The 26,981-nt window shown below is 43.5% G+C and overlaps 1 protein-coding gene across 1 annotated transcript in view; it reads right to left on the minus strand.

Moving 5' to 3' along the window:
• LOC122563305 (peptidyl-prolyl cis-trans isomerase FKBP5-like) overlaps positions 1-26,981 on the minus strand; it is a 244,226-nt gene that overhangs the window by 15,972 nt on the left and 201,273 nt on the right. Inside the window, exons 5-7 of the mRNA XM_043717019.2 lie at positions 9,108-9,264; positions 2,144-2,234; positions 341-424 (exon numbers count right to left, since the gene is read on the minus strand). Coding sequence (XP_043572954.1) covers positions 341-424; positions 2,144-2,234; positions 9,108-9,264 — 332 coding nt within the window. The remainder of the gene's footprint in view (positions 1-340; positions 425-2,143; positions 2,235-9,107; positions 9,265-26,981) is intronic.

The raw sequence follows: 26,981 nt of genomic DNA on the forward strand, positions 1-26,981 counted from the left end.
TCCTGTCAAAGGCTTTCTCCTGGTTTGGGCTGATGAGGCAGGTGTTCACCTCACTATGCTGCACGTAGGCGATCGTTTCCCTGAGGAGTGCGAGACTCTCAGCGATCTTCCTGCCCGGTACAATTGTTTACTTTTATGGGATGGTTCAATTCAATGCAACACTGTCCATTGCTGTTCTTTTGCAGCAATGAGCCTAAGATATTGGCATCTTTTATTTATAATAAATGTTGATAACATCAAATAAACTCAGTCAGTTAAACAGAGATTTTATACAGTAAAGTCAGCTCATGCATAGTGGCTGCATCAGTTCTGTTGGAGGTAAAGGTTTCTACAGAAGTACCTTAAAATAGTGCGTTCCTTTCTCCTTAACAAGAACTGCCCGTTCCAGTTTCTCTTGAGCACTCATTTCCCAGGATTCTTTAGCCTGTTTTGTAAACAAACCAAGAAATTAGGCCTGTTTGCTCTAGAATTTAGCAGGTTAAGGGATCAAAAGCTCCAAGATATTAACAGGGCAGATAAAGACAAACTATTTTTACAGATTTTTGGTTCTAACACGAGGGGACGTAGTCTGAGATTTAGGGAGAGAATTACATCATTAATGAGAGACATTAGGAAGCACTTCTACGCTCAGAGGGTAGTAGATATTTGGCACTTTATTCCACAAATAGGGATGGATGCTGGATCTATTGTGAATTTTAGATCTGAGATAGAAAATATTTTGTTAAGCAAAGATATTATGGGATATGGGTCAAAAGGTTAGTCTACAGTTCATGCGTGATCTCACTGAATGGTGAACAGGCTTGAGGAGCTGAATGACCAACTCTTGTTCCTATGTTCCTATACGGTCAGCATAGTTCACTTTGGCCTTCACAAGGTACACACATGCACCAGTTTTTAACATTCTGTCACAGAATGTGGCCGTGACTGGCTTGGCCACGACTTAGTTAGTCTTGAGAAGGTGATGTTGAGCTGCCTCCTTGAACTGCTACATTTCTTTCAATGCAGGTAGACCCACAATGCAGTCCCGGGATTTTGACTCAGCGACAGTGAAGGAATGGTGATATATTTCAATTCAGGGTGGCATGTGACTTGGAAGGCAACTTGCAGGGTGTGGCATTCCCATGCATCTCTGCCCTTGTCCTTCTAGATTTTCAAGGTTGAAGAAGCCTTGATGGGTTACTGCTAGTTACCTTGTAGATGCCCTGGTTTCTACACTGAGCAGCGTGCCTCATTCTCCCTACAGAGACTGAGGAGGCTGTAAGGAAGATAACAGTAATCACTAGGTCAGAGACTGAGGACTGAACAAAACTGCCTGTGTGAGTGACAGTCCTGGGATGCCAGACAAATGCCCCAATTTTGTGGAAGCAGTGAAAAGACATGGCTCAGAATCAACCTGGGGGTATGATTATCAGAGGGAAACAGTAGTGCAGGATTGTAATCATATGGGGCTGCTTCCAAGCTTTAAGTATGCAAGGCTGGTATTGTTGCAATTATGTTGAAAACCATATGTACACACTGCGATCAAAAAGGTTAGTGGAATGTTGGTGTTGACCTCAAAGGAATTAGAATGTAAAGGACAAGATGTTATGCTCCAGTTGTACACAGCCTCTGATCAGACTCGATGCTAAGCACTGCTAATTCAAGACAAGCTTGACTGCCCTTGGAAGGGATACAACACAGGCTCATCTGAATTCCATCAGAGTTTAATGATGTTTAAATTAAGGTTAGCATGAAGTGAAATCAGGAGGCTCTTTTTCACAGAAAGGGTAGTTGTGAAATCTGAAACTCTGCTTGAAATGGCAGCAAATATGCTGGGGAACAATGACTACTACAGAGGAGCAGGAGTAGGCCATTCGGCCCCTCAAGCCTGCTACGCCATTCAATATGTTCGCTGCTGATCAATTTCCAGCTGTGATAGAGATTTTATTTATGCAAGAGATGTGGATTAAAGGCAGGAAGTCGAGGTACTGATTAACCATCATCCAGCTGAAAGCTGGAATAAGATCAGAGGGTTGAATGGCCTGCTCCTGTTGCAAAGTTCATGTAAATGAACAGAAGTTGAAATGGATGCATTCCGACAATGTGCACCTTACACATTTTCACCAGTATGGTCAGGCTCCTGGGGAATGGTTGGATCACTCACCTTTTCAAAATTCTTCAGCAGTATTTCATAGTCCAGCTCTGCATTTGGTGGAACATTTAGGCAAGGCTTCCCCAGATCGCCAAAGCCATATCTAGAGTAAATGATTTAAATCTTTTATTTAAATTAAGGATGAATGAAACAAAATACATAACGACATTAGCTCCTTTGCATCAGCTCCCCCGTTTCTCATTCAAATACCTATGAGCATTGGGCACTCCTTAAATCCCCTTCCTTATCATTTTGCTGGTTTTGTGTTCAGGCTGCTGTCTCACCAGCGACAGGATGCGGAGTCCTTTGAGTAAATCGCTTGGGCTGGGGGAGGGGTTTCGAGAGGATGGTAGTGCAGAAGACATTGAGCCCTCAACATCTTGTGCTGTCTCCTATGTGTGGTCCCAGAACCACACGCAAATGATTCATTGCAGCTGCTGGAATTTGGGTGCATCAGAACAGCCTTGAAAAAGTTCAGAGTGTTCCAGGCTCAGTTATCTGACAAGGGAGGGACAAAAGAAATAAACCAATAAAGGAGAATACTTTGGAGAGTTGATGTTTCCAGCAACTAATCCTCTTGCTATTTAATTGCATTTAACTGGATGTGTGTGGGGGGAGTTTTGGAATTACAGCAGTTCTGCTATAACGCGGTAGTTCTATTTTCGTGCAATCCCTTGTTATAAGAAAATCGCGTAATAGCAGCATCATTTAAACCGATAGGGTCAGAATGGTGTTATAATCAACACACTCTTTAAAAGTTGGCACTATAGGAACATTGTCCTCAATTTGTCAATCACATTATAGCAAATGCACATTAACAGGACACACGTTCTCGAAGAACAACCTATAAAGTTTCTCCTGGGGGTTCAGTTACAAAGTCCTTCTCAAAGCAAGGTGGGGAAGTGAAAAGGCGAAAAAAAATCAGACACAAGGAATCTGAAGACCAACTAGTTTATTCACCTTTAACTCCCATAATCAAGGATGAAGTTAGATTGGATATATGCTGTGAACAGTCCTACGGCAGGAGTTCATACTTAGAGTATGAGGGTTGTCCTTCTCTAAAGACACCTGAACAGCTCTTATATAGAATGTTCAGAGTCCATTGACAGATTGGCTGGTTAGTAGGTCTTCAGCGTTTGCATTATACTCCTCTATTCACATCAGTGAGACTGCCCTTCCTCTCTTACTAATCCAGTTCTGTTCCCTGTGCTGTTAACTCTGGATTCCATCAAGAATCTCGCAACGGTCTCTCATTACTTTCCATTTACATTCCCTCTTCAAAGATTGACTTCTATCATTCAAAGGTAAGATGTTAGCTTCCACATGTAGGACTACAGTGATTATAGTGAGGCCAGCCAGCTCATACAATGTGAGTTCCCTGATTGGGGCTGTTAATCTGTTTCAATCAGGGAGCCCTGAATGACAGATAAAAAGGCTGAGTGTCAGAGACACTCTGGCAGCTGCCTTGGAATAAGACAGTACTAACGTCAAGGGCTCTTCATGTGTAATCAAAGGGTGACTTGGAGATGGATACCAGTCTCTATGTGGAGTTATTTCAAGGACACTTAGCTCTACCCCATCACCAGTGGGCATGAACATATAAGATTAGATTACTTACAGTGTGGAAACAGGCTTTTTGGCCCAACAAGTCCACACCAACCCTCCAGAGAGTAACGCACCCAGATCCATCTCCCTCTGATTAATACACCTAAAACTATGGGCAATTTAGCATGGCCAATTCACCTGACCTACACATCTTTGGATTGTGGGAGGAAACCAGAGCACCAGAGGAAACCCATGCAGACACAGGGAGAATGTGCAAACTCCACACACACAGTCGCCTGAGGCTGGAATTGAACCCGGGTCCCTCACGATATGAGCCAGCAGTGCTAACCACTGAGCCACCATGTCACCCCAACGGGGTTAGAGCAATGTGGGTTGCAATGAGATTTGGTTAGAAAATTCAATGAGGCTCATCTGAATGCCAGGAGCAACATCTTTTGTGATTTTGCCAAGGGTGAGGTGAGTTTCCTGTTAGATGGCAGTGATTTGCTAATTCGAAGGGGGTTATAGCTTGTCAAAAGTCTCGTGTCACCTCAACTCACCTGATGGCGATTCAGTTTCATATTGTAGCAAATCAGCCGAAAAGGTTAGACTTTGAGAAATTTCTATGTGGCCGTTAGAGCAGGTACCGGGCAGCGTCAGCTCACTGCTGGCTGTGACTAGCCTTCATTTTGCTCAGGAATTATCAATAGGCACCAGCCACATGTACCACTCATCTACTGACAATCATCAGCATGTACCAACCCCCTCTTACAAACATCATGGCCCTGCTCAGATCCACTTGCAGCCATTCAGGAACCACAGACTCGCAATGCAGGGCACATCAGCAGCTCGCATTAGAGACACTGTGCACAGGGACAGGCATCCAGCTCTCGGGTTGGACCGAGCGACATCGTAGGGCTCCTCATTTGCTCAGTCTGAGGGAGTGGAGGTCGGGTGTCTTTATGTATGGCTGTATGCTACATCAGCATCACACACACTCCATGTGCCTCCAGAATCTACAGTAAGCACACTGCTTGGCCAGCAAGCAGGTGATCATGTCTTAAAGTCTTCAGGGGAGCCATTCCTCACTGAAGTCCATGGAGGCATCCATTAGTGAGGGGGCGGAGCGGGGGGGGGGTCCCTGCACAGTAAGGGGGGGGGGGGGTCCCTGCGCAGTAAGTCAAGGCAATCCTCCAATACCAATCCAAAGCATTGACCACAGACAGTGTCCGCTCAGTGTGTTCATGGTGAGGAGTACCATGACTCAGCAGTTGGGGGAGTGGATCAGTCAGTCGTATGGCTCCATAGCAACCAGGGGATAAGGCTAATGTAGTCAGGGAGATGTACAACAGCCAGTCAGGATTCTGGACACTTCTCACCCAGAGCTGCCTGGTTAGCTCCCCCTAGGGGGTGAGCCTTGGTCAGTGCATTGGCGCTGTCTACAGAAATGAAGAGGAAAAGGGATGGAGGGGGAGCAGTCAAGGTGGGTCACTTCCCTGGAAGGAAACTTAGGGACATATTCTTTGGGATTGAAAATGGGCGAGTTAGTGGTGAAACAGTATTTGTAAATGAGGAATACGGCATGGCATGATGGGAAGAGGGTCATGTAGAAAGAGAGTCCATCTAAGGCCAGGAGCTTCCTGGCTTCATGTGGGACCACGGCTGGCATGTATGCCAGGGGCTGGAGGCCAAAGGTGCCTCATAAGAAGGGCCAAAATGAAGTGGATCCCGGTGTTTGGGGTATTGCCGACATGGTGATGAGTGACAAGGCTCTCAGTTCATGAAGGAAGAATTCAGCTGTTTCATAAAGAATTCGGGAACTCAGTACCACCCGCCATCTCCACTCTATTCCCAATCAAAGGGAAAGGCTCAGGAGCAATGAAAAATCACTGAGGAAACCATTAAAAAGACAAAGCAAATCCAGCCTTGATGTATACAAGGCAATCCTTGAGTCGTGAAACACACCTACTGAATGCACGCAAAGTAGTCAAATATAAAGACTAATGTCACAACACACCCAAACAACTTTTCCAATCATGAAAAAGCTACGGAAGCCAGAAGTAGTAACAGGACAAAATCACGGTGAAACTGCAAAAAGCTAAAATTTCATTTTGACAAGATTGCCAAACCGTAGCCAGAGTGGAACATTTGAGAGCCAGCCAGGATATCCAATGTTCTCACAGCCTTAGTGGCAACTTGGGATCTGCATTGATCATACGTCGTGCAAGTGAGTGATCAAATATACTGTAACAAGCGCAGGAACATGAACCCAACTGAAGAAGCTGATCCTCAGCTGTCAGCCACTGATCAAAAATATGTGAACTCACCAAGTGCACCAACCTTCAGACGCCCATAACAACCCAACAACGGAAATGATTAGATTACCTACAGTGTGGAAACAGGCCTTTCAGCCCAACAAGTCCACACTGACCCTCCGAAGAGCAACCTACCCAGACCCATTTCCCTCTGACTAATGCACCTAACACTATGGGCAATTCACCTGACCTGCACATCTTTGGACTGTGGGAGGAAACCAGAGCACCTGGAGTAAACCCATGCAGACACGGGGAGAATGTGCAAACTCCACACAGACATTTGCCCGAGGCTGGAATCAAACCTGGGACCCTGGTGCTGTGAGGCAGCAGTGCTAACCACGAGCCACCGTGACACCCTGGTGGACAGATAGGACAGCAACCACAAATTACAGAGGAATGACACATTTCAGGGAAGGACCATCACCCAATTGAACTATCAATGACAACACACATTGGTGCCATATATAGATCAGCATTATTTATTAATTATGTATGCAATATATATGCAGAGACTGACAAGCCAAGAACTGCTAATGCATGAGGAACTATTGCGTTTTTATTGTCTCGCTTAATTACCTTAAAATGTGCATGATAACATCTGTAACCTTTTTTTGATTTATTTTGTATATTTGGATTGAAATGCAATCATGTACAAATTTCCTCCTGGGCAGGTCATCGTCAGGTGACCTCTACCATGTGGTTCATAAACTGCAGGCAGCCAATTTGCATATATTTTAATATAGAATCCATTCTGACTAGATTGCTGTCTATTGAACTCAGAACAGTCTTTGTGCTGTTAGATTGCTTGTCTCATTTCTACCTGAGGAGGAGCCACAAATTTCAGCCACAAATTTGTCTTTAGTCCCCTTACAAACTCCATTCATGAACTTTTGATTCCATTTCCTTGCCTGGCCACAGCCTCTGATTGAAGCAGAAAGTTTTCAACAGCCGCCTCAGGCGACTGACTGTGTGGAGTTTGCACGTTCTCCCCGTGTCTGCGTGGGTTTCCTCCGGGTGCTCCGGTTTCCTCCCACAGTCCAAAGATGTGCAGGGTCAGGTGAATTGGCCATGCTAAATTGCCCGTAGTGTTAGGTATGGGGTAAATGTAGGGGTATGGGTGGGTTTCGCTTCGGCGGGTCGGTGTGGACTTGTTGGGCCGAAGGGCCTGTTTCCACACTGTAATGTAATCTAATCTAATCTAAACTTTCCAATTCACACTCAGCTCAGCTATCAGTTCTATATCTCTGCCCATCACCAAAATGAAAACCCCCGATTTCCATCTACATAACAATTCCTACTGTCGGGATGCTTCTTCTATACCGTTGATACCTTCAGATTTAACCAATTCAAAACTCACCCGACCATTTTAAATTCTTCCACCCACTCCCTCTCTAAACCTGAGATCATTCCAAAACTTGCTGCCTGTATCCTAATTTATAGCAAGTCCTGTTCATACCTCACATTGTGTTCATTGATCCATTTTGGCTTCCAGATCACCAATGCTTCATCTTAAAATTCTTATTTTCATGTTCAAACTCTCCCTATCCCTGTAACCATCTCCCACTCCTAGCCTCTGTGTTCACCCAATTGTTGTGGGGTAAAGGGCTAATTATACTTTGCTCTCAGCATAGCCACTCAGCATGTGCAGAAGGAGTTATGTCAAAGTGATGTCAGATCACATGGAACTGGAACTGAGTTTGCAGGGTTCCAGACGATGTCCCCTTGCAACATTCCTTCTTATCCTAACTAAAGCCTGTAATGTTCACCCACCTGAGTATACATCTGATCTTACTACAATTACCGTCTCTTGCACAAACCTTCTTGTGTCACATCACCGTGGTGACCAGACTGAGTCCCATTGCGCCTCTCTAGTTCTGGCATTTTGTACAATCCCCTCTCATTTATCCCATCATTGGCAATTGTCACTTCAGCTGACTGGATCTGAACTCTTCAATTCCCTTCCAAACCGTGTCAGCCTCTCGTCTCCTTTAAACTATTGCTTAAAACCTCCCTATGAATGAGATTTCACTTACCACCTTACCTTGCTTAATACCAATATTTCTCTTATTAAATCCTTGTGAAATGTCTTGGGACATTTTACTAGACAAAGGGTATATACAAGTGCAAGTCATTGTTTTGTGAGCATATCTCAGTTAGTTTCAATCTTCCCTTGGGTCAGAACAATCACTTCAGGACTTGAGCTTGGGAATTAGATTAACAGAGCACTGCCTTGTTAAGTAAATGGCATCCATTGGCAAGAATACAAGATGTCCTGGCTAACATTTCTCTTTCACTAAAAAAAACAACAAAATTGTTCATTCTGATCATGACTGTGGGGACTCGTTAGTGAAAATACCTGCAACATTTGTCTACATAATCTTTTTTTATTCAGTCATCAGCCAAGGTTGATACTCATTCCTAATGATGCTTAAAAACATGGTGATGAGCTGCTTTCTTGAACCACTACAACCACAATGCCATTTGGGAGGGAATTCCAAGATTTTGACCTAGTGACACTTAAGGAAACAACGATATATTTTCAAGGCAAAATGGTGAGTAGCTTGAAGGGGTACCTGGAGATGGTGGTGTTCCCATGCATTTGCTGTCCTTATCCTTCAAGTTGGTAGTGCTCATGGGCTTGGAAGGTGCTGTCTAAAAACCTTGATGAATTTCTGCAGTGTATCTAGTAAATGGTACACATTGCTGCTACTGAGCGTCAATGGTGGAGGGACTGAATGTTGACGGTGGCAAATATGGTGCCAATCAAGTGGGCTGCTTTGGCCTGGATGGAGTTAATCACCTTTAGTATTTTTGGATTGTAATTACAGGCAAGTGGGGAGCATTCTGTCACACTCCTGAGTTGTGCCTTGTAGATATGGTCAGGCTTTGGGGAGTCAGGAAGTGAGTTATTTGGCGCAGGATCCCCAGCTTCTGACCTGCTCTTGTAGCCACAATGTTTATATGGCATGGTTATGCCAGTCTGTCTTCCTCCTTGCTTGGTCATGGGACATCATATGAACCCATCTCAAAATTCTGTCTTCACCTTCCAGAAACAGGGAACACAGAAAGATTGAAACATCATCTGACAGCCACCGATATGTTAGTGTAACACTTACTCAGGCATCAGATGAAGAATGCAGTGCTCTCCCCTCTGCATTTTCTCCAAGGCTTTGTCAACTCCTATGGGAATGTCTTGGTCTTCTCCTTCACCAACCACAAACGTAACGTCCCGTTGATCAAACAATACAGCACTGTTGCGACCCTCTAGATAAACTGTGGGTAAGAAAAGATTGCAAATATAAATTTAAGATAATACTTCCAATCAATCCTTTACAAGGAGTCGTTACACTCCAAATCATGTGAGGTATCCAACACTATTAGTATAATTCACAGGGTATTAATAGGTTTGATCACAGCTCCAGCTTTGGGGTAAAGGTAGGGTGGCACAGTGGCTCAGTGGTTAGCACTGCTGCCTCACAGCACCAGGGTCCTAGGTTCAATTCCAGCCTCAGGCGACTGTCTGTGTGGAGTTTGTACATTCGCCCCGTGTCTGCATGGGTTTCCTCCGAGTGCTCTGGTTTTCTCCCACAGTCCAAAGATGTGCAGGTCAGGTGAACTGGCCGTGCTAAATTGCCCATAGTGATAGGTGCATTAATCAGAGGGAATTGAGTCTGGGTGGGTTACTGTTTGGAGGGTCAGTGTGGGCTTGTTGGGCTGAAGGGCCTGTTTCCACACTGTAGGGAATCTAAATGTCGAATATTGCAAGTGACTGGAAAAGTTGAATAGAAATTTCTGCGAGAGTATCTGCTTCCTTTTGGGGCTAAGATGAGAGTCGCTCCCAGTCTCCAGAAAATCTGAACTTTAAGCTGCCCTGAGGTCTCCATAAACTTCAACACGAGTTCCATGGAGATCCAACAATATGACACGCAAAACCTGACCTTGGATAATGGGAAGGCTGCCCTTTACTCGGTGCTCAATTTGAGGTTTGTCATTGGGATGAGCAAGTGGATGGAAAGTGGGTGGTCCACTTCTTCAGACCGCCACCGCCTCAGATCATCAAATCAAGTGTTGGAGGTTCAATCAGCTCGATGGTGAGGCGGCCAATTCGTGTTGATACTCGGGCTGCTGCTCCCATCAGGCTACTCGGCCAAAGCTTTGTGTGACAGGGCATTATGGCACATGTAGGACCAGTCAGTCACAGCTACAGATTTAAAGACTTTCCTATACCTGAACATTATGTTAATTTGGCTTAGTGCAAGTTGTGTTGTCTTCCTTGGAGGGATTCTTGTCACGAGGCCAGCGAGTTTTCTCATTGTGTCTTATCAATCACACCTCATTAACAACTTACCCCACTCCTGTCGCTCCCCTTTCATCTGATTCTAGCCTAATTTTACCATGCACCATTCCCAGAGTGATGGGCCATTCACCAAGTATCTGCTAAAAGACCAGCATCCCCTGTGCTCAATGCCCACTGGTCATCTGTATCTGTTCATTGTTGACTAGGGCAACACTGCAGACAGAAAGCTCTCCTTGTGGATGCCACAAACAAATTGGTCTGCAGTTCACACCCACTATACAAGCCAAATACTGGAGACTTGATTTAGGGCGTAGGTTTGCTCACTGCGCTGTAGGTTTGATATCCAGACGTTTCATTACCTGGGTAGGTAACATCATCAGTGGCAACCTCCAAGTGAAGCGAAGCTGTTGTCTCCTGCTTTCTATTTATATCTTTCTCCTGGATTGGGTTCCTGGGGTTTGTGGTGATGTCATTTCCTGTTCATTTTTTGAGGGGTTGATAGATGGTATCTAGATCTATGTGTTTGTTTATGGCGTTGTGGTTGGAGTGCCAGGCCTCTAGGAATTCTCTGGCATGTCTTTGCTTAGCCTGTCCCAGGATAGATGTGTTGTCCCAGTCGAAATAGTGTTTTTTTTCATCCGTGTGTGGGGCTACGAGGGAGAGAAGGTCGTGTCTTCTTGTGGCTAGCTGGTGTTCATGTATCCTGGTGGCTAACTTTCTTCCTGTTTGTCCTACGTAGTGTCTGTGGCAGTCCTTGCATGGAATTTTGTAGATGACATTGGTTTTGTCCATGGGTTGTACTGGGTCTTTTAAGTTTGTTAGTTTGTTAAGTTGTTAGTTGGAGACTTGAGTTTTATAATCCATGATGCTCTTCTACATCCAGCTCCCATCAAGTAGAGCTAGTTGTGAGTCAGGTTCAGCCAAGGGGAGCTTTCTCCAGCTCAGCATCCTTCTCCTCCTCCTTGAACAACTGCTCCTGTTCCCCCAATTCCTCAGAGTTGATCACATCACCCCATTGCCTGTTCCAATTGTACAGAGAACAGTACACTAGGATGATGGGACATACTCCCCCACATGTCCCCCCAGACTGCTCTGAGTTGCAGAACCTTCAACAGCTCCCATTGTTTGCCCCAGCCCCATGGCCCTGGTCACAGCCAGTGCCCCACCTTGGTGAAGAGCTGCCACATTGGCTAAGTGAGCAGCACAGCACACCCTAAAAGGAATGTCTGCTCCAATCTGTCCCCTCTCCCATCTCAGATCCACATTGATCATTTCACTTCCCATTGCAATCACTAGAATCCATCATCATTGTTATGATGAAGCAATGTTGCCCTTGGAATTATAGCTTCCACCTTCTGCAATACTGAGATGAGAATGTTAAAAAGTGTAGCCAATGCCAATGGCATGAGGCAATCTGACTTTGAGTAACATTTGAATGATCAGCACATTCACACTGCATGCGTTACACATGTGTGAAGAAATATTTGCACATGAATCATAGCTGGAGTTTACAAATGGATGTTTCAGGTGTTTGCCCTTTCACTGTCCTGACACCCAGCAGATCCAGTGCTTCTGCCCAGCAAATTGACACTTTCTCTGCTCACCCTGGCAGTTGGCCCAGCCAATCCCCACTTGTATTTCCATCTGGAGAAGCACAATGATGGCAGATACCACAGCTCATGGTGAACACCAGCAGCTCTAGACTCCACCTGATCACCAGAAACTCATCCAAACCTCCATCTCTCCTCTTACCTCTTACCACCTGATACACCATTTCCACCCAAACCCCAAAATGGAGATCCACCACTTTGAAATTTACCTCCAACTGTCCTCCCTGCCCATATTACACCAAAATGATTCATATCCTGGTCCTCTCTGCTCTTCCCATGGACGCATGACAGTGAGCATTGCCAATTGCCCTGCCCACTAGCTTACAATGCCCTCCATTGGTGCTCCATCTATGCCCCATAAACCTTGAGATTCCCCCTGTCATCGTTCTTGTCTCTATCTCCACAAATTCCTCTGCTTTCTCCCCAGGCTTGACTCACCATACCCTTTTAGCAGTTTTTCCGGTGATATCCTCACACTGCACCCTCTTTAATGATCAACAATGGGAGCCTAGGACAGTATTCCCTCCAGACCGCTGACCTAGACTTGACTGATGGGCCCCTAATCCCCACATTTGCACATACAAGATGTGAATCTCCAGCTGTTGCTTTGGCTGGAAGCAACCTGGTAAGTCTCCTCTGCCCCCTCTCTGCTATAATCACACCCTTCCTATAATGCAGTGACCAGAATCAAGCACCATAGTGGGCGTCACGGTGGCACAGTGGTTAGCACTGCTGCCTCACAGCGCCAGAGACCCGGGTTCAATTCCCGCCTCAGGCGACTGACTGTGTGGAATTTGCACATTCTCCCCGTGTCTGCGTGGGTTTCCTCCGGGTGCTCCGGTTTCCTCTCACAGTCCAAATATGTGCAGGTCAGGTGGATTGGCCATGCTAAATTGTCCGTAGTGTTAGGTAATGGGTAAATGTAGCGGTATGGGTGGGTTGCGCTTCGGCGGGTCGGTGTGGACTTGTTGGGCCGAAGGGCACTGTAATGTAATCTAATCTAAAAAAAATACTCCAGTTATACCCTAAACATCATTTTATACAGTTCCAGTCGAACTTTCTTGCTCTTGTGTTCTATGCATTGTTCTATGCTAATCCTAAGCTAATTATACTTGGCTAATAAAGGCAGGTAGCTTCTTTATCGTCATAGCTGTCTGCCTTGCCACCTTTAGGGATCTGTGGATATACACACCAAGGTCAGTACTTTTCAGAGTTCACCATTCATCCCCAAGTGCATTGCCTCACACCTTTCAAGGTTGCATTGTATTTGCCACTGTTGTGCCCAGCTCAGCAGTCCATTGTTAACCTCCTGCTGTTTACGGCTATCCTGCTCACTGTCCACCATCCTATTCTGTCAGGATTCTTTTTAATAACAACCCCATCACTGAGGTTAGACTTAATGAGCTGCAAATTCCTTGTCAATCACATTCTTTCTCTTTCAAAATTAGGAACAGTCCTCCAATCCTCTGAAATTAACTGCCAGGATTTGAAAACTATTGCCATAAATTCTGATCTCTCCTCTCTTGCCCTCTTCAATAGCCTATTGATTTATCGGCCTTATTTTTAAGGCCACTAAATCTATTATTACTTACTGTCTCCCCCTATTCATTTCTTCCGGTATTTCACAGTCCTCCACCCTGATGTTTATTTCTACATTATCCTTTTTCATTGTGAAGATTAATGCAATATATTCATTGAAGACTGTGCCCACATCTTCTGGGTTCACACAAGCATTATCTATAGTCCCTCATGGGTCCTACTCTTTTCTTTTTTAATCTCTTGCTCTTTATATACATATTTTTGAAAAAAAAACCTTTATGTTTTCCTTTATTCCACTCACCATCTCATGCACTGTCTTAGTTTTCCTAATTCCCTTTCTAAGCTCCCTCCTATATTTTTATCCTCCTGTCAGGATTCTGGTGTGCTGAGCCCACAGTACCTTCTGTAAGCTTCTCCTTTCTCCTTAATCCTATCCTAATGTTCTTTGACATCCAAGATTCGCCAGTCTTGGTCACACCATTTTCCCTTACTGCAACATGGCGGCCCGATAGCTCAGTGGTTAGCACTGCTGCCTCACAGTGCCAGGGACCCGGGTTTGATTCCAGCCTTGGACGACTGTCTGTGTGGGAGTTTGCACATGTGCACAGTCTCCCTGTGCCTGTGTGGTTTTACCCCGGGTGCTCCAGTTTCCAACCATGCTTTAAAAATATGCAGGTTTGGATGGATTGGCAACGCTAAATTGCCCATAGTGTTCAGGGATGTGCATGCTAGGTTCATTAGTCAGGGGAAATATGGAGTGCTCGGGTAGAAGAATGGGTCTGGATGGGATACTCTTTGGAGGTTCGGTGTGGACTTGTTGGGCCAAATGGCCTGTTTCAACACTGTAGGGATTCTATGTTTACTCTCACTATTTCCACCTTGAATACCTCCCACAGCTCTGACAGTATTTTTCTGCAAGTAACTGCTTCCAGTCCACTTTGGCTAAATCGTACCTACTTTATCATTCTGCCTAAGCCAATCCAAGGTTCCGCTGAGGTTCTGCCGACGCCAGTTGGCATGCCAACCCTTTGATTTCTAGTTTCAGACATCAATGCCACGCACGGACCTCAGAGGTCAACACATCAAAAAGAAAAGTGGATGGGGCATTGATCTTAAGTAAAATTAGTTTGTCCTTAGTTAGAATTCGGAATTGGGATATTATGGTGCAATTGTGCAGGATGTTGATGCGGCTACTTTTGGAGTACAGTGTACAGTTCTAATCGCCCTACTATAGGAAGAACATTATTAAATTGGGCAGGGTTCAGAAAAGATTTATCAGAAAGTTGCCTGGACTGGAGGGTTTGAGCTGTAGGGAAAGGCTGAATAGGCTGAGACTATTTTCACTGGAGCATCAGGGGTTAAGGGTGACCTTATAAAGGTTTATAAAATCACGAGGGGCATAGATAAGGTAAATAGCAAAGGTCTTTTCTGTAGAGGTAAGGAAGTTGAAAACTGGAGGTGAGAGGAGAAAGATTTAACTGGAACCTGAGGGGCATTTTTTTCACAAAAGAGGGTGGTTCATGTGTGGAATGAACTGCCAGAGGAAGTGGTAGAGGCAGGTACAGTTACAATATTTAAAAGACATTTGGACAGGTACATGAATAAGAAAGCTTAGAGGGATATGAGCCAAATGCAGGCAATGGAAATGGTTTTGTTTGGGAAACTTGGTCGGCATGGGCGAGTTGGACCGAGGGGGTCTGTTTCCATGTGGTATGATTCGATTAGTCTAAGTTATAGTCTCCAACATATTCCCCGATGGACAGATCTTCCACCTGCATGGCCTTATTTTTGAACATTAGGTCCAGAAACGCATCTATTGTCTTTATTGTTGAGGAAAGGCTCAGAAAAGTGAATACATGAACTCAATATTCATACATTCACCCCCCCAGCAGCATCTACCTCTCCAAGCAGCCTTGGTCCCAATGGTAAGTCTTTATTTCAACCCTTATGCTGCTCACGATTTCTGCTGATGGGCACTCTCTATAGTTTCTTTCTAGTCAGGTACAATGGGCAAATAGAAATTCACATTGAAGTGCCCTTTAACAAGCTAAAATGTTTTTTAATCAGTGATTTAAAAATAGCCATCCAGCTTCCAATGTCAGCCCCACTCTCCTTCCGTCCAGCAATAACACCACAGAGCTTATGTCCTTTCGGGAGCAGAAGATATATCTATTTAATTTGAATCATGATCAAGGGCAAATACAGTCAGCAAAATCAATTCTGTTTTGCTGTAGACTTCCCCATGAGTAGCTGTTTTCAGTCCACTTTGGCCAGATCCTGTTTTATTTTAATAAAGTCTGCCTTATCTAAATTGAAAACCTGGCTGTGGCTATGAGCTGCTTGTGATTTTAAGGATTTTGAGTTGAATTGATAAGGTGGACAGCGAGAAACTGTTTTCACTGGTAAAGGAATGTTCACAAAGAGGACATGAATATGCAACTACAGCTCGGTTATTCAGTTGCGACATTAAGTAAAACCTATACACACCCAGGGTGGTAAAGTATGGAACAACCTTTCACAAACATTAGTGGAAGACATTTCAACAAATAATTTTGGGTGTGAAATTAGTGGATTTGTGCAGGACACCAGGATATGGAGGGAAGGCAGGTGGATGGAGTTAGTAAATGGACCAGCTATGATCTCATTCAACAATAAAGCAGACTTCCTGCCGAATAGTTTACTCCTGTTCCTCTCTTCTTCCTTTGTTTTGATACACAATCCACAATGTTGGCCTTCCTTTGTGCCAAAGTGGAAAATTGTTCTGTTTTAACCCTCAATGTAACTCAATCCTGAGATCTATAAAATATCATCAAGGAAATAGAGCAAAACGTTTCACTTTAGTTGGGGGGAAGGGTCAATAAACAGGGGGCATAGTTCTAAGGTCAAGTGCTAGAGGTTTGCAGGGGATTCGAGGGAAAATGTTTTCAACCAGTGAGTTGTGCGTATCTGGAACTCACTGCCTTGTAGAGGCATGAGCCCTCAAGGCATTGAAGAAATATTTCGATGAGCACTTGGAGCACCATAGTATAGAAGGTTATGGGCCGAGAGCTGGAATTTGGGATTAAAGCAGATGCATGATGACCAGCGCAGACACCATAGGCCAAGGAGTCTTTTTCAGCAAAACTCTATGTGACTATCACATGAATAAAAGAACATTTCTAGAACTTGACGTAAGTTTCAAGTGTAACAGTAGCATTTTCCTTGTCAGATCTCTTTGACCCCCATCCTTTGCTTGAAGTTCAAAATGGCAGCAGTATCAGAGGCAATTTAAAATAAATTAGTGCCAGAGAAACTAAAAGAACTACCATTAATAATGCATATAGTTTATAAATAATGTATGGATTAAATTTGCATGTATTATTGCATATTTATATAATGAGTGAATATATGTAAGCGAGTAATACCATATAAACATAAGTATTTCACCCATCATATTCACTGAACTCTAGCTTACCAGTATATCTCCCCGACATCAGCATCACTGTCCCTGGTTTGTCCTGTCCTACTAGCAGGGCAGAGCCAGCATATCACTGGCACCACAGTAATATATCGTTGGGAGACGTTGTCTGGAAATATTCAATTTTAACTTTGACGCCCATGAAGTCTCATGGCATCAGGTTAAACATGGACAAGGAAAGGATCTACAGCTTGCCAATATTGTTCCTAGCCTTTCCTCAGTGGATGAATCAGTATTCCTCCTTGTTAAACCCTAATTGGAAGAAGCACTGAAGTTAACAAGGGCACAGAATATAGTCTCGGTGGGGAGAGTTTCAGTGTCCGGCACCACATGTGACTGAACTGCCAGTTCATAGGACGTTGCTGTTAGACAGAGGACTGCACCAGACAGTCAAGGAACCAACAAGAGGGAACAACTTATTGATCTCATCCTCACCAGTCTGCCTGCTGCAAATAGAAGGAGGGACAACACACTTCTTGTGAAGATGAGGCCCTCTATACCCTACACATAGTTAAAATGCCCTCCACTATATTTTGTGGTACAGACACTGTGCTATGTCGACAGATTTTGAACATATCAAGCAAGTCAAAACTGGTTATCCATGATGTATTATGGGTCATCAGCAGCTGTAGAATTGTATTCAACTGCGATCTGTTATTTCATGACCTGGTGAACACTCCCACTTTACCTGCACTTCTCACAAACTAGTCTACTGCACTCACTGCTCATAATGTGATCTTCTCTACACTGGGGAAATGAAGCATAGACTGAGTGACCGCTTTGCAGAACATCAATGTTCTGCCTGTAAAAAAGACCCTGAGCTTCTACTTGCCTGCCACTTTAATGCACCACTCTGTTTCCTGGCCAATATCTCTGTCTCAGGCTTGTTGCAGTGCTCCAGTGAAGCTCAGTGGAGGAGGTTCCATGGTCAAGATAAGGCGCAGCTACACTGGCACCACCCCCCACCTTTTCCTCCGCTACATCGATGACTGTATTGGCGCTGCCTCGTGCTCCCACAAGGAGGTTGAACAGTTCATCCACTTTACCAACACTTTCCACCCCGACCTCAAATTCACCTGGACCGTCTCAGACTCCTCCCTCCCCTTCCTAGACCTTTCCATTTCTATCTCGGGCGACCGAATCAACACGGACATTTACTATAAACCGACCGACTCCCACAGCTACCTAGACTACACCTCCTCCCACCCTGCCCCCTGTAAAAACACCATCCCATATTCCCAATTCCTTCGTCTCCACCGCATCTGCTCCCAGGAGGACCAGTTCCAATACCCTACAACCTACATGGCCTCCTTCTTCAAAGACCGCAATTTCCCCCCAGATGTGATCGACGATGCCCTCCACCGCATCTCCTCCACTTCCCGCTCCTCCGTCCTTGAGCCCCGCCCCTCCAACCGCCACCAGGACAGAACCCCACTGGTCCTCACTTACCACCCCACCAATCTCCATATACAGCATATCATCCGTCGTCATTTCTGCCACCTCCAAATGGACCCCACCACCTGGGATATATTTCCCTCCCCTCCCCTATCAGTGTTCCGAAAAGACCACTCCCTCAGCGACTCCCTCGTCAGGTCCACACTCCCCACCAACCCAACCTCCACTCCCGGCACCTTCCCCTGCAACCGCAAGAAATGCAAAACTTGCGCCCATACCTCCCCCCTCACCTCCCTCCAAGGCCCCAAGGGATCCTTCCATATCCGCCACAAATTCACCTGCACCTCCACACAAACCATTTATTGCATCTGCTGCACCCAATGTGGCCTCCTCTATATTGGGGAGACAGGTCACCTACTTGCAGAACGTTTCAGTGAACACCTCTGGGACACCCGGACCAACCAACCAACCAACCCGTGACTCAACACTTCAACTCCCCCTCCCACTCCACGAAGGACATGCAGGTCCTTGGATTCCTCCATCGCCGGACCAGGGTGGGAATATAAAAGCACCGTTGTGCTACTGAGACTTTATAAAGCTCTGGTTAGGCCCCATTTGGAGTACTGTGTCCAGTTTTGGTCCCCACACCTCAGGAAGGACATACTGGCACTGGAGCGTGTCCAGCGGAGATTCACACGGAATGATCCCTGGAATGGTTGGTCTAACATATGAGGAACGGCTGAGGATCCTGGGATTGTATTCATCGGAGTTTAGAAGATTAAGGGGAGATCTAATAGAAACTTAAAAGATAATACATGGCTTGGAAAGGGTTTCCAAGCTAGGAAATTGTTTCCGTTGGGTGAGGAGACTAGGACCCGTGGACACAGCCTTAGAATTAGAGGGGGTAAATTCAGAACAGAAATGTGGAGACATTTCTTCAGCCAGAGAGTGATTGGCCTGTGGAATTTATTGCCACGGAGTGCAGTGGAGGTTGGGACGCTAAATGTCTTCAAGGCAGAGATTGATAAATTCTTGATGTCACAAGGAATTAAGGGCTACGGGGAGAATGCGGGTAAGTGGAGTTGAAATGCCCATCAGCCATGATTGAATGGCGGAGTGGACTCGATGGGCTGAATGGCCTTACATCCACTCCTATGTCTTATGGTCTTATGGTCTTATTTGTATCACACAAGTGTCAGGTAATGATCATCTTCAATAAGAGAGAATCTAACCATTTCCCCTTGAAATCCAGTGTTATTGCCATCACTGAATCCCCCACTAACAACATCCTAGGGATCACTATTGACCAGAAGCTGAACTGGACCCGCCATATAAATACAATGGTGGCAAGAACATATCAGAAGCTATTTATTCTCCGGTGACTAACTCAGCACATGCCTAACTAAAGCCTGTCTATCATCTACAAGCTGCAAATAAGGAGTTTGTTGGAAATCTGTCAATTTGTTTGGATGGGTGCAGTTCACTAAGAGACAAGAAGCTAGATGTCATTGCAGAACAAAGCAGCCCATTGAAGTGACACCCTAACAGCCTAACAGCCACCACAAACATGGACTTGCTCTCACTCTGACACACAGTGGCAACAGTGTGTACCATCTTCAAGATATACTGCAATAATTCACCAGTGTTCCTTCAACAGCAACAAACCCATGACCTCTACCATCCAGAAGGACAAGGGCAGCAGATACATATGAAAACCATAGACTGCAAGTTCCCCTTCAAGCTACACAGCAGCCTGGTTTGGGGAGAAAAATCAGTGTTGTTTGGACAAATTCCTGAAACTCCATCAGTCTAGGTGTTCCTACACCCTATGGAATGTAAGAGGCAGTTCATCACCACCTCCAAGCTAACTCACCTCCCTAAGCAAATAAATAAAAGACCCTTTGACTGCTCAAAACTCCAAACACAAAATTATTATCTGCTCTTTAAAGATTGAATGCCCAGAGCAGAATCCATCACCCCTATGTATGGGTAACGTTATGCTACGGCTGTTAACTGTGACATACTGAGTTTAAACTCCACTTAATTACAACAACAATCAATCATGGCTCAGTAGGTAGTGCTTGACTCTCAGCTAGAAGGTCAAGGGTTAAGTTCAATGTCAGCACTCTAAGCTGACATTGCAATGCAGACTGACGGGAGTGCTGCATTGTCGGAGGTGCCATCTTTCAGACAAGATAAATAAAAGATTGCCGAGCTATTTATTTAATCGCTGTACACCATCGGCTATAAAGTTGGTAAGATGGCCTAAGATTCTGAAAGGTGCTATGTAAATGCAATTTTCCGTCATTAAAGTTTTCACCTGCTCTTGGCCCCCGGTTCCACTCCATCTGGCAGTGAATCAATAAGAATCCCAACCACCCATAAAGTTACCACTGTCACCAAAAGGAATGGCACTGTTGAGAAGCCAACCCTGTGGGTATGGGTGACACCATGAAGGAGGTGGTGAAAACATAGGGAGAGTCATAAACATTCGAGTGGTATTGAAAGCACGAGAGGCATAAGAAAAGTTCACAATCCCACTGTCTTCAGCAGCAAAATACCAACGCAGGCTGTAACTCTGGAATAGTAGCATTATTATTTATGCAATAAATATGGAACAGTCATTATTTTCAATAATTCCTTACATACAGAGTGAGCTGATTGGAGCATTTTAACTGTATTGTTATAGGAAAGGTAATAAATTGCAATAAGCCTGGCAATGACCCTGTAGAACTGTGATGTACTTGCTGATCCACACAATGCCTCAGCCATTCCATACACATTTTCAAGAAAAAGGTTACAATATTTCAAAAGGGGCAGGGACAAAGGATGTAGATAGCACACTGGAGGTTTCTCCCCTCGCACCCTGTTCAAGGAGAGATTCTAAGTAGCTAACATTGCGAAGGAAAAACGTAGAACATAGCTTCTATTATTATGTGTTTTCATTTCCCCATCTTTGAGAGTTTGTTTAAGTTTTTGCCTTGAGGTACTTGTCCTGGCAAGAACATGCTGTACTTAGGAGATTGGCAGGGAGTTTGGACTGAAGTGCTTGAACAGAACATTCAGTACATTCTGACTCAGATCAGCCACTCCTGTAGCATAAGCAAAATACGATTCTTCAAAGAAATGGCAGGGCCCCTATATTACCTTCTATTGTTAATATTCTTTAATCTCATTTCAAAGCCAATCCTTTATTAATTTCATAGCAGAGATTCATGTTCTTGAAGTACAGCTAGAGTTGTATTGCTATCCTCTAGGCTTAAAAAGAGAATCGTTTCTTTCATAGTATGTGGATATTTAATTAAACACAGCCATCCAATCAGTGCAAGGTGCAAGTTGCACATCACTTATTGTGTGCCATATGAGCCTTGGGCTAGATATTCACCCAACAGCAGAAATGTGTGTTGATATGTATCTTCAATGTGATAAAACAACTCCAATTGTTTCACAATCTGATTATCAAACAAAATTGGGTACTGAGCCACACAAGGAGCCACACATTAGGTCAGATGATAAAAGATGTGGCAGGACATATACAATTGAAAGTAGGGCCCAGGGAAGTGTTGCCGAACAATGGACCTATGAATGCAAGTGTGCATTTCCTTGAAAGTGAGAGTTGCAGGTAGACAGGGTGGTGATGAAAGTGTTTGGCACATTTTCTTTCATTAGTCAGAACATTGAGTATTGGAGTTGGAATGTCAAGTTGCGGCTGGACAGGGCTTGTTGAGGCTACTCTTAGAATACTGCATTCAGTTCTGGTCGCTCTTCTATAGGAAGGATGTTGTTAAACTTGACAGAGTGCAGAAAGGACATATAAGGATGTTGCCGGGGTTGGAGAATTTGAGCTGTAGGGAGAGGCTGAATAGGCTGGGGCTATTTTCCCTGGAGCATCGGAGGTTGAGGGGTGACCTTATAGAGGCTTATAAAAACATGAGGGGCATGGATAGGGTGACTAGCCAAAGTCTTTTTTCCGAGGGTGGTGAATTCCAAAACTAGAGGGCATTGTTTAAAATGAGAGGGGAAAGAGTTAAAAAAGGACCTAAGGGTCAACTTTTCCATGCAGAGATTGTTGCGTGTATGGAATGAGATGCTAGAGGAAGGAGTGGGGGCTGGTACAATTATGACATTTACAAGGCATCTGGGTGGGTATATGGATAGCCTCATTCCTGATGAAGGGCTTATGCCTGAAACTTCAGTTCTCCTGCTCCTTGGATGCTGCCTGACTGGCTGTGCTTTTCCAGCACAACACTCTTTGAGTCTTGGTAAATGGATAGGAAGGGTTTGGATGGATAGGGCCCAAATGTTGGCAAACAGGACAAGGCCAGATTGGGATATGTTGGTGCAGATGAGTTGGACCAAAGTGTATGTATGACTTTATAACTCTATGACTATGACTCTGTGTTTCTGGATTAGTGGTGCTGGAAGAGCACAACAGTTCAGGCAGCATCCAAGGAGCTTCAAAATTGACATTTCGGGCAAAATGATCAGGAATCATCAAAGCAATAGGTTTCATGGAAAGTCTTCAAAAGAGTAAGAGAAGCAGAGGCTTAGGAAAGAAATTCCAGCATTTAGGACCTCAGCAGCTGAAGGTACAGCCACTGAAGATTAAGTGAATATAATGGTGGAAGCTTCAGAGACCAGAATTAGAGAAGCTGCTTTCTCAGTGACTTTCTCTCTATCATTAGTCAGAAATAGAGATATTCACTGATGCCCACAAAATGCTCAAAACCATTCACAACTCCTCAGTTACTGAAGCACGAGTGTCACACAATGATTATCTCCAACAAGAGAGAATCCAACCTTCCCCTCTTGACATGCAATGGCACTATCATTGCAAAATCTGCCACTAAGAACATCCTGTGGGCTACCACTGACCAGAAACTGAGCTGGCTGAGCCACATATAAATACTGTGGCTACAACAAAATAATCAGAGGCTGGGAATCCTATGGTGAGTAACTCACCTTCATGTTCCCCAAAGCCTGTCCACTTTTTAAAAGGCACAAATTGAGAGTGTGATGGAATACTCTCCATTCGCCTGGATGAGTGCAGCTCCAACAACACTCAAGAATGTCAAAATCACCCAGGACAAAGCAGCCCGCTTGATTGGCATCTGATCCATTACTTTCAACATTCACTGTCTCTATCATTGACATTCAGTGGCAGCAGTGGGTACAGTCTACAAGATGCACTGTAGCAAGATCCAAGGCACCTTGGAAAATATCACCTCAACATGAAACCATGAACACCTAGAAATTCACAGATAACAGATGCAGAGGAGGACTATCATCTGCATGTTCACTTCTAAGTTGGAACTATATGATAGTTCTTCACTGTTGCTGAATTGAAGCCTGCTTGCTAATAGCCTGTGTGTCTGCTTACACACTCATGAACAGCAGTGGTTCAAGAAGGTGACCATCTTAGGGGCAATTATGGATGGTCAGTAAATGCAGGCCTAGCCAGCAATGCTCATATCCCATGAAAGATTAAAAACACTCAAAAGTGTTAAAGGACTGCAGATCTGGAGAAGGTTACAAAGCAGGAACAGTGAATTACTTGAACGTAAGGATGAGAATTTTAAAATTGGGTTGTTGCTTCTGAGAGCCAGTGTAGGTTATTGAACACAGGATTGATGTATGAATGGGACTTGATGTAGTTTAGCAGACTGGCAACAGAGTTCTGGATTACTACAAGTCACGGAACATTGGAACATGGGACATAGGGACACGAATAGGACTTTCAAGTGTACTCCACTAAACAACAAGAAACTGGCCAATCTATTTGAGTTCTCAACCCCAATTCCTTGTTTGCCCCTTATAACAGGTCACTCCTTTGTCTATCAAAAACCTATGTAAGCCTTGAATAAATTCACTGACTCATCTCTCACCATTTTCTAGGGAATAGAATTCTGTAGACCAAAAGAAAAAAAATTCTTCTCATCTTCACCTTAAAAGGGAAATCTCTAACTTTTTAATTTGTCACCTGTTTCTAGTCTCTTCTACATGAGGAAACATCCTCTCACAACCTACCCTGACCATTCTCCTCAGAAATTTTATGCTTCAATAAAAACTCCTCACATTCTTCCAAACTCCAGTAACTGAAAACCTAACTTGGTCAACTTTGCTTCACAAAAGAAGTCCTTCATTTTAGGATTTAGATAACTGAATCTTCTCAGAATTGCTTCTAAAGCAATTATATCCTTCTTCAAAAAAGGCCCAAATTCTACATAGTACACCAGATGTGGTCACACCAAGGCCCTGGACAGTTGCAGAAAAACATTCTTACTTTGAATTCCATTCCCTTATAATAAATATCAAGATTCCATTTGCCTTCCTCATCACTTGCTGCACCTGCAAAGTAGCATTTCTTATTTCTTGTTCCAGGATATCCAGATCCCTCTGTACCATTGAGTTTTGGTAATCTTTCTCCATTTAAATAGCTTCCTAATTCTCCTGCCAGTGTTGATAGGTTTGCATTTCCCACATTGTATACCATCTGCCTTTTTTCCTTACTCAACCTATATCCCTTTGCAGTTTCTACCTCATCTTGACACTTACTTTTGTATATATCTCACTGTCACCAGCAAGCTTAGCTACTATTCATCTGGTCACTTTATCCAAGTCATTGAAATATATCGTGCATAGTTGTCCCTGCATTGATCCCTTTGGCAATCCATTGGTTACAGCTTGCTAACACAAAATGTTTCATTTATCTCTACTCTCCGCTTCCCAATGGTTAACCAGTCCTTTATTAGGGCCTCATTAGATTCAAAACATTAATTCAGTTTTCTCTCCACAGATGATGCCAGACCTGTTGAGTTTCTCCACTACTTTCTGTCTCTGGTTCTGATTTACAGCATCCACAGTTCTTTGTTTTACTTCATCCATGATAATATATTACCCACCCACCCGAACCATGTGCCCTTAATTTATGTACTAGCCTTTGATGGTGTCTCCTAAACAAAAAAACTTTTTAAAAATCTAAACGCATTATGTCTACAGGTCCACTTAACCTGTCTTATTTGTCGCTTTCTCCAAGAACTCTCATAAATTATTCAGACACGATTCCACATTCACAAAGCCATGTTAACTCTGCCAGATCCCACAATGGTTTTCTTAGTATCATGTTAAACACCCCTTATTAATGAATTCTTACAATTTCTTTATGCAAGATGTTAGGCCAACAGGCATGTAGTTTCTGTCTCCCTCCTTTCTTGAAGAAATATGTTACATTTGTTGCTTTACAATCAGCTAGGACCATTCCAAAACACTAGTAATTTTAGAGGATGATCATTGCGATTATCTAGGTCATCATTTCTTTTAAGATCCTAAGATGCAGCCACTCACGTCTATAATTATTAAAACTTTCCCAGCACTGTTTCACTGATGATGGTCATTGTTTTCACTGTCCCCCTCATTTTTGCCTCCTGATTTTTAAGTTTCTTTGGAATGTTTTAAAATTGTCTGCAGTGAAGACACTAAGAAAATATATGCTGTCAATTCCTGTTTTTCAATTTTTAGTTCTACCAGACTTATTCTCCAGTTTTCCTTTTTAAATACTTGTACAAGTGGCTACTATGCGTTTATATTTTCATCTAGCTTTGTTTCATACTATAGTTTATCCCCCCTTTTTAAAGTCAGTTTTTGCAGTTCTTAAAATCCATCTAATTTTCTAACCCATCACTAATCTTTGCAGAATTGCAAATCTTTCTTTCACTTTGATATTATTCTTAATTCTCTCCTTTTTATGATGTTTCTTTCTTAAAGAGTCCTTCTTTCCCTCTGGGTTAGATCTTTATTACATTTATTAAATTATTATTAAACAAAATTAATTATCATTAAGCTACTATTAAATGAATTATTAAACATCTCTTTAAATTTCTGCCACTGTATCTCTACTGAATTACATCTTAACTCTTTTCCCAGTTCACTTTAACTATCTGTTTTCATACCTTTACAAATACCTTTAATCAGGTTTAAAACAAATCCTAATCCACATTTCTCGACTTCAAACTGAATATAAAATTCTATCACATTATGACCATTGTCACCTAAAGGCGCCTTTACTATAGTGCTGTTGATTAATCCTGTTTCATTATACATTTTGAGATTTAGAATAGCTTACTCCTTGGTTAATTCAAGAACATGTTGGTCTAAGCAACTGTTCTGAATATATTGTATGAACAAATTTTCCAGGTTACTATTGCTAATCTGATTCACCCAAACTAAAATCATCCATGATTATTATTGTAGCATTGTTACATACTCCATCAATTTCTTCTTGCATTATAAATATTATTATGTAACTCAGAAACTTGAGTATTTCTTCCCAAAATAATTATACATGTGGCTCCATTGAGCTAAGGTCATCTCTCAATATGACACTAATGTCATGCTTAGTTACCTACAAACCTACCTCACCATCTTTTCCTAGCATTCTGTAATTCTGAAACATCATAATCTCTTTAGTGTTCAGGTTCCAATCTTGCTCACTTTGTAGCCATGTTTCCTTAAAGGCTATCAGGTCATACATAGTTGTTTCTATCTGTGCTCGCAATTTTCCCATTTTGTTATGGATGCTGTTCACATTTGGAGAGAGAGCCATTTTTGTTATCTCAGGCTTTATGTGCTAGTAAACTGTTACATTTAGAGGTACTCTGAATCTTTCTGCTCCATTCTGGTTATCATTACCCAG

This window comes from Chiloscyllium plagiosum, unplaced genomic scaffold (genome assembly GCF_037043375.1).
Source record: "Chiloscyllium plagiosum isolate Xiang-an unplaced genomic scaffold, Cpla_swu_hap1 HiC_scaffold_26, whole genome shotgun sequence".
NCBI classification, from domain to species: Eukaryota; Metazoa; Chordata; class Chondrichthyes; order Orectolobiformes; family Hemiscylliidae; genus Chiloscyllium; species Chiloscyllium plagiosum.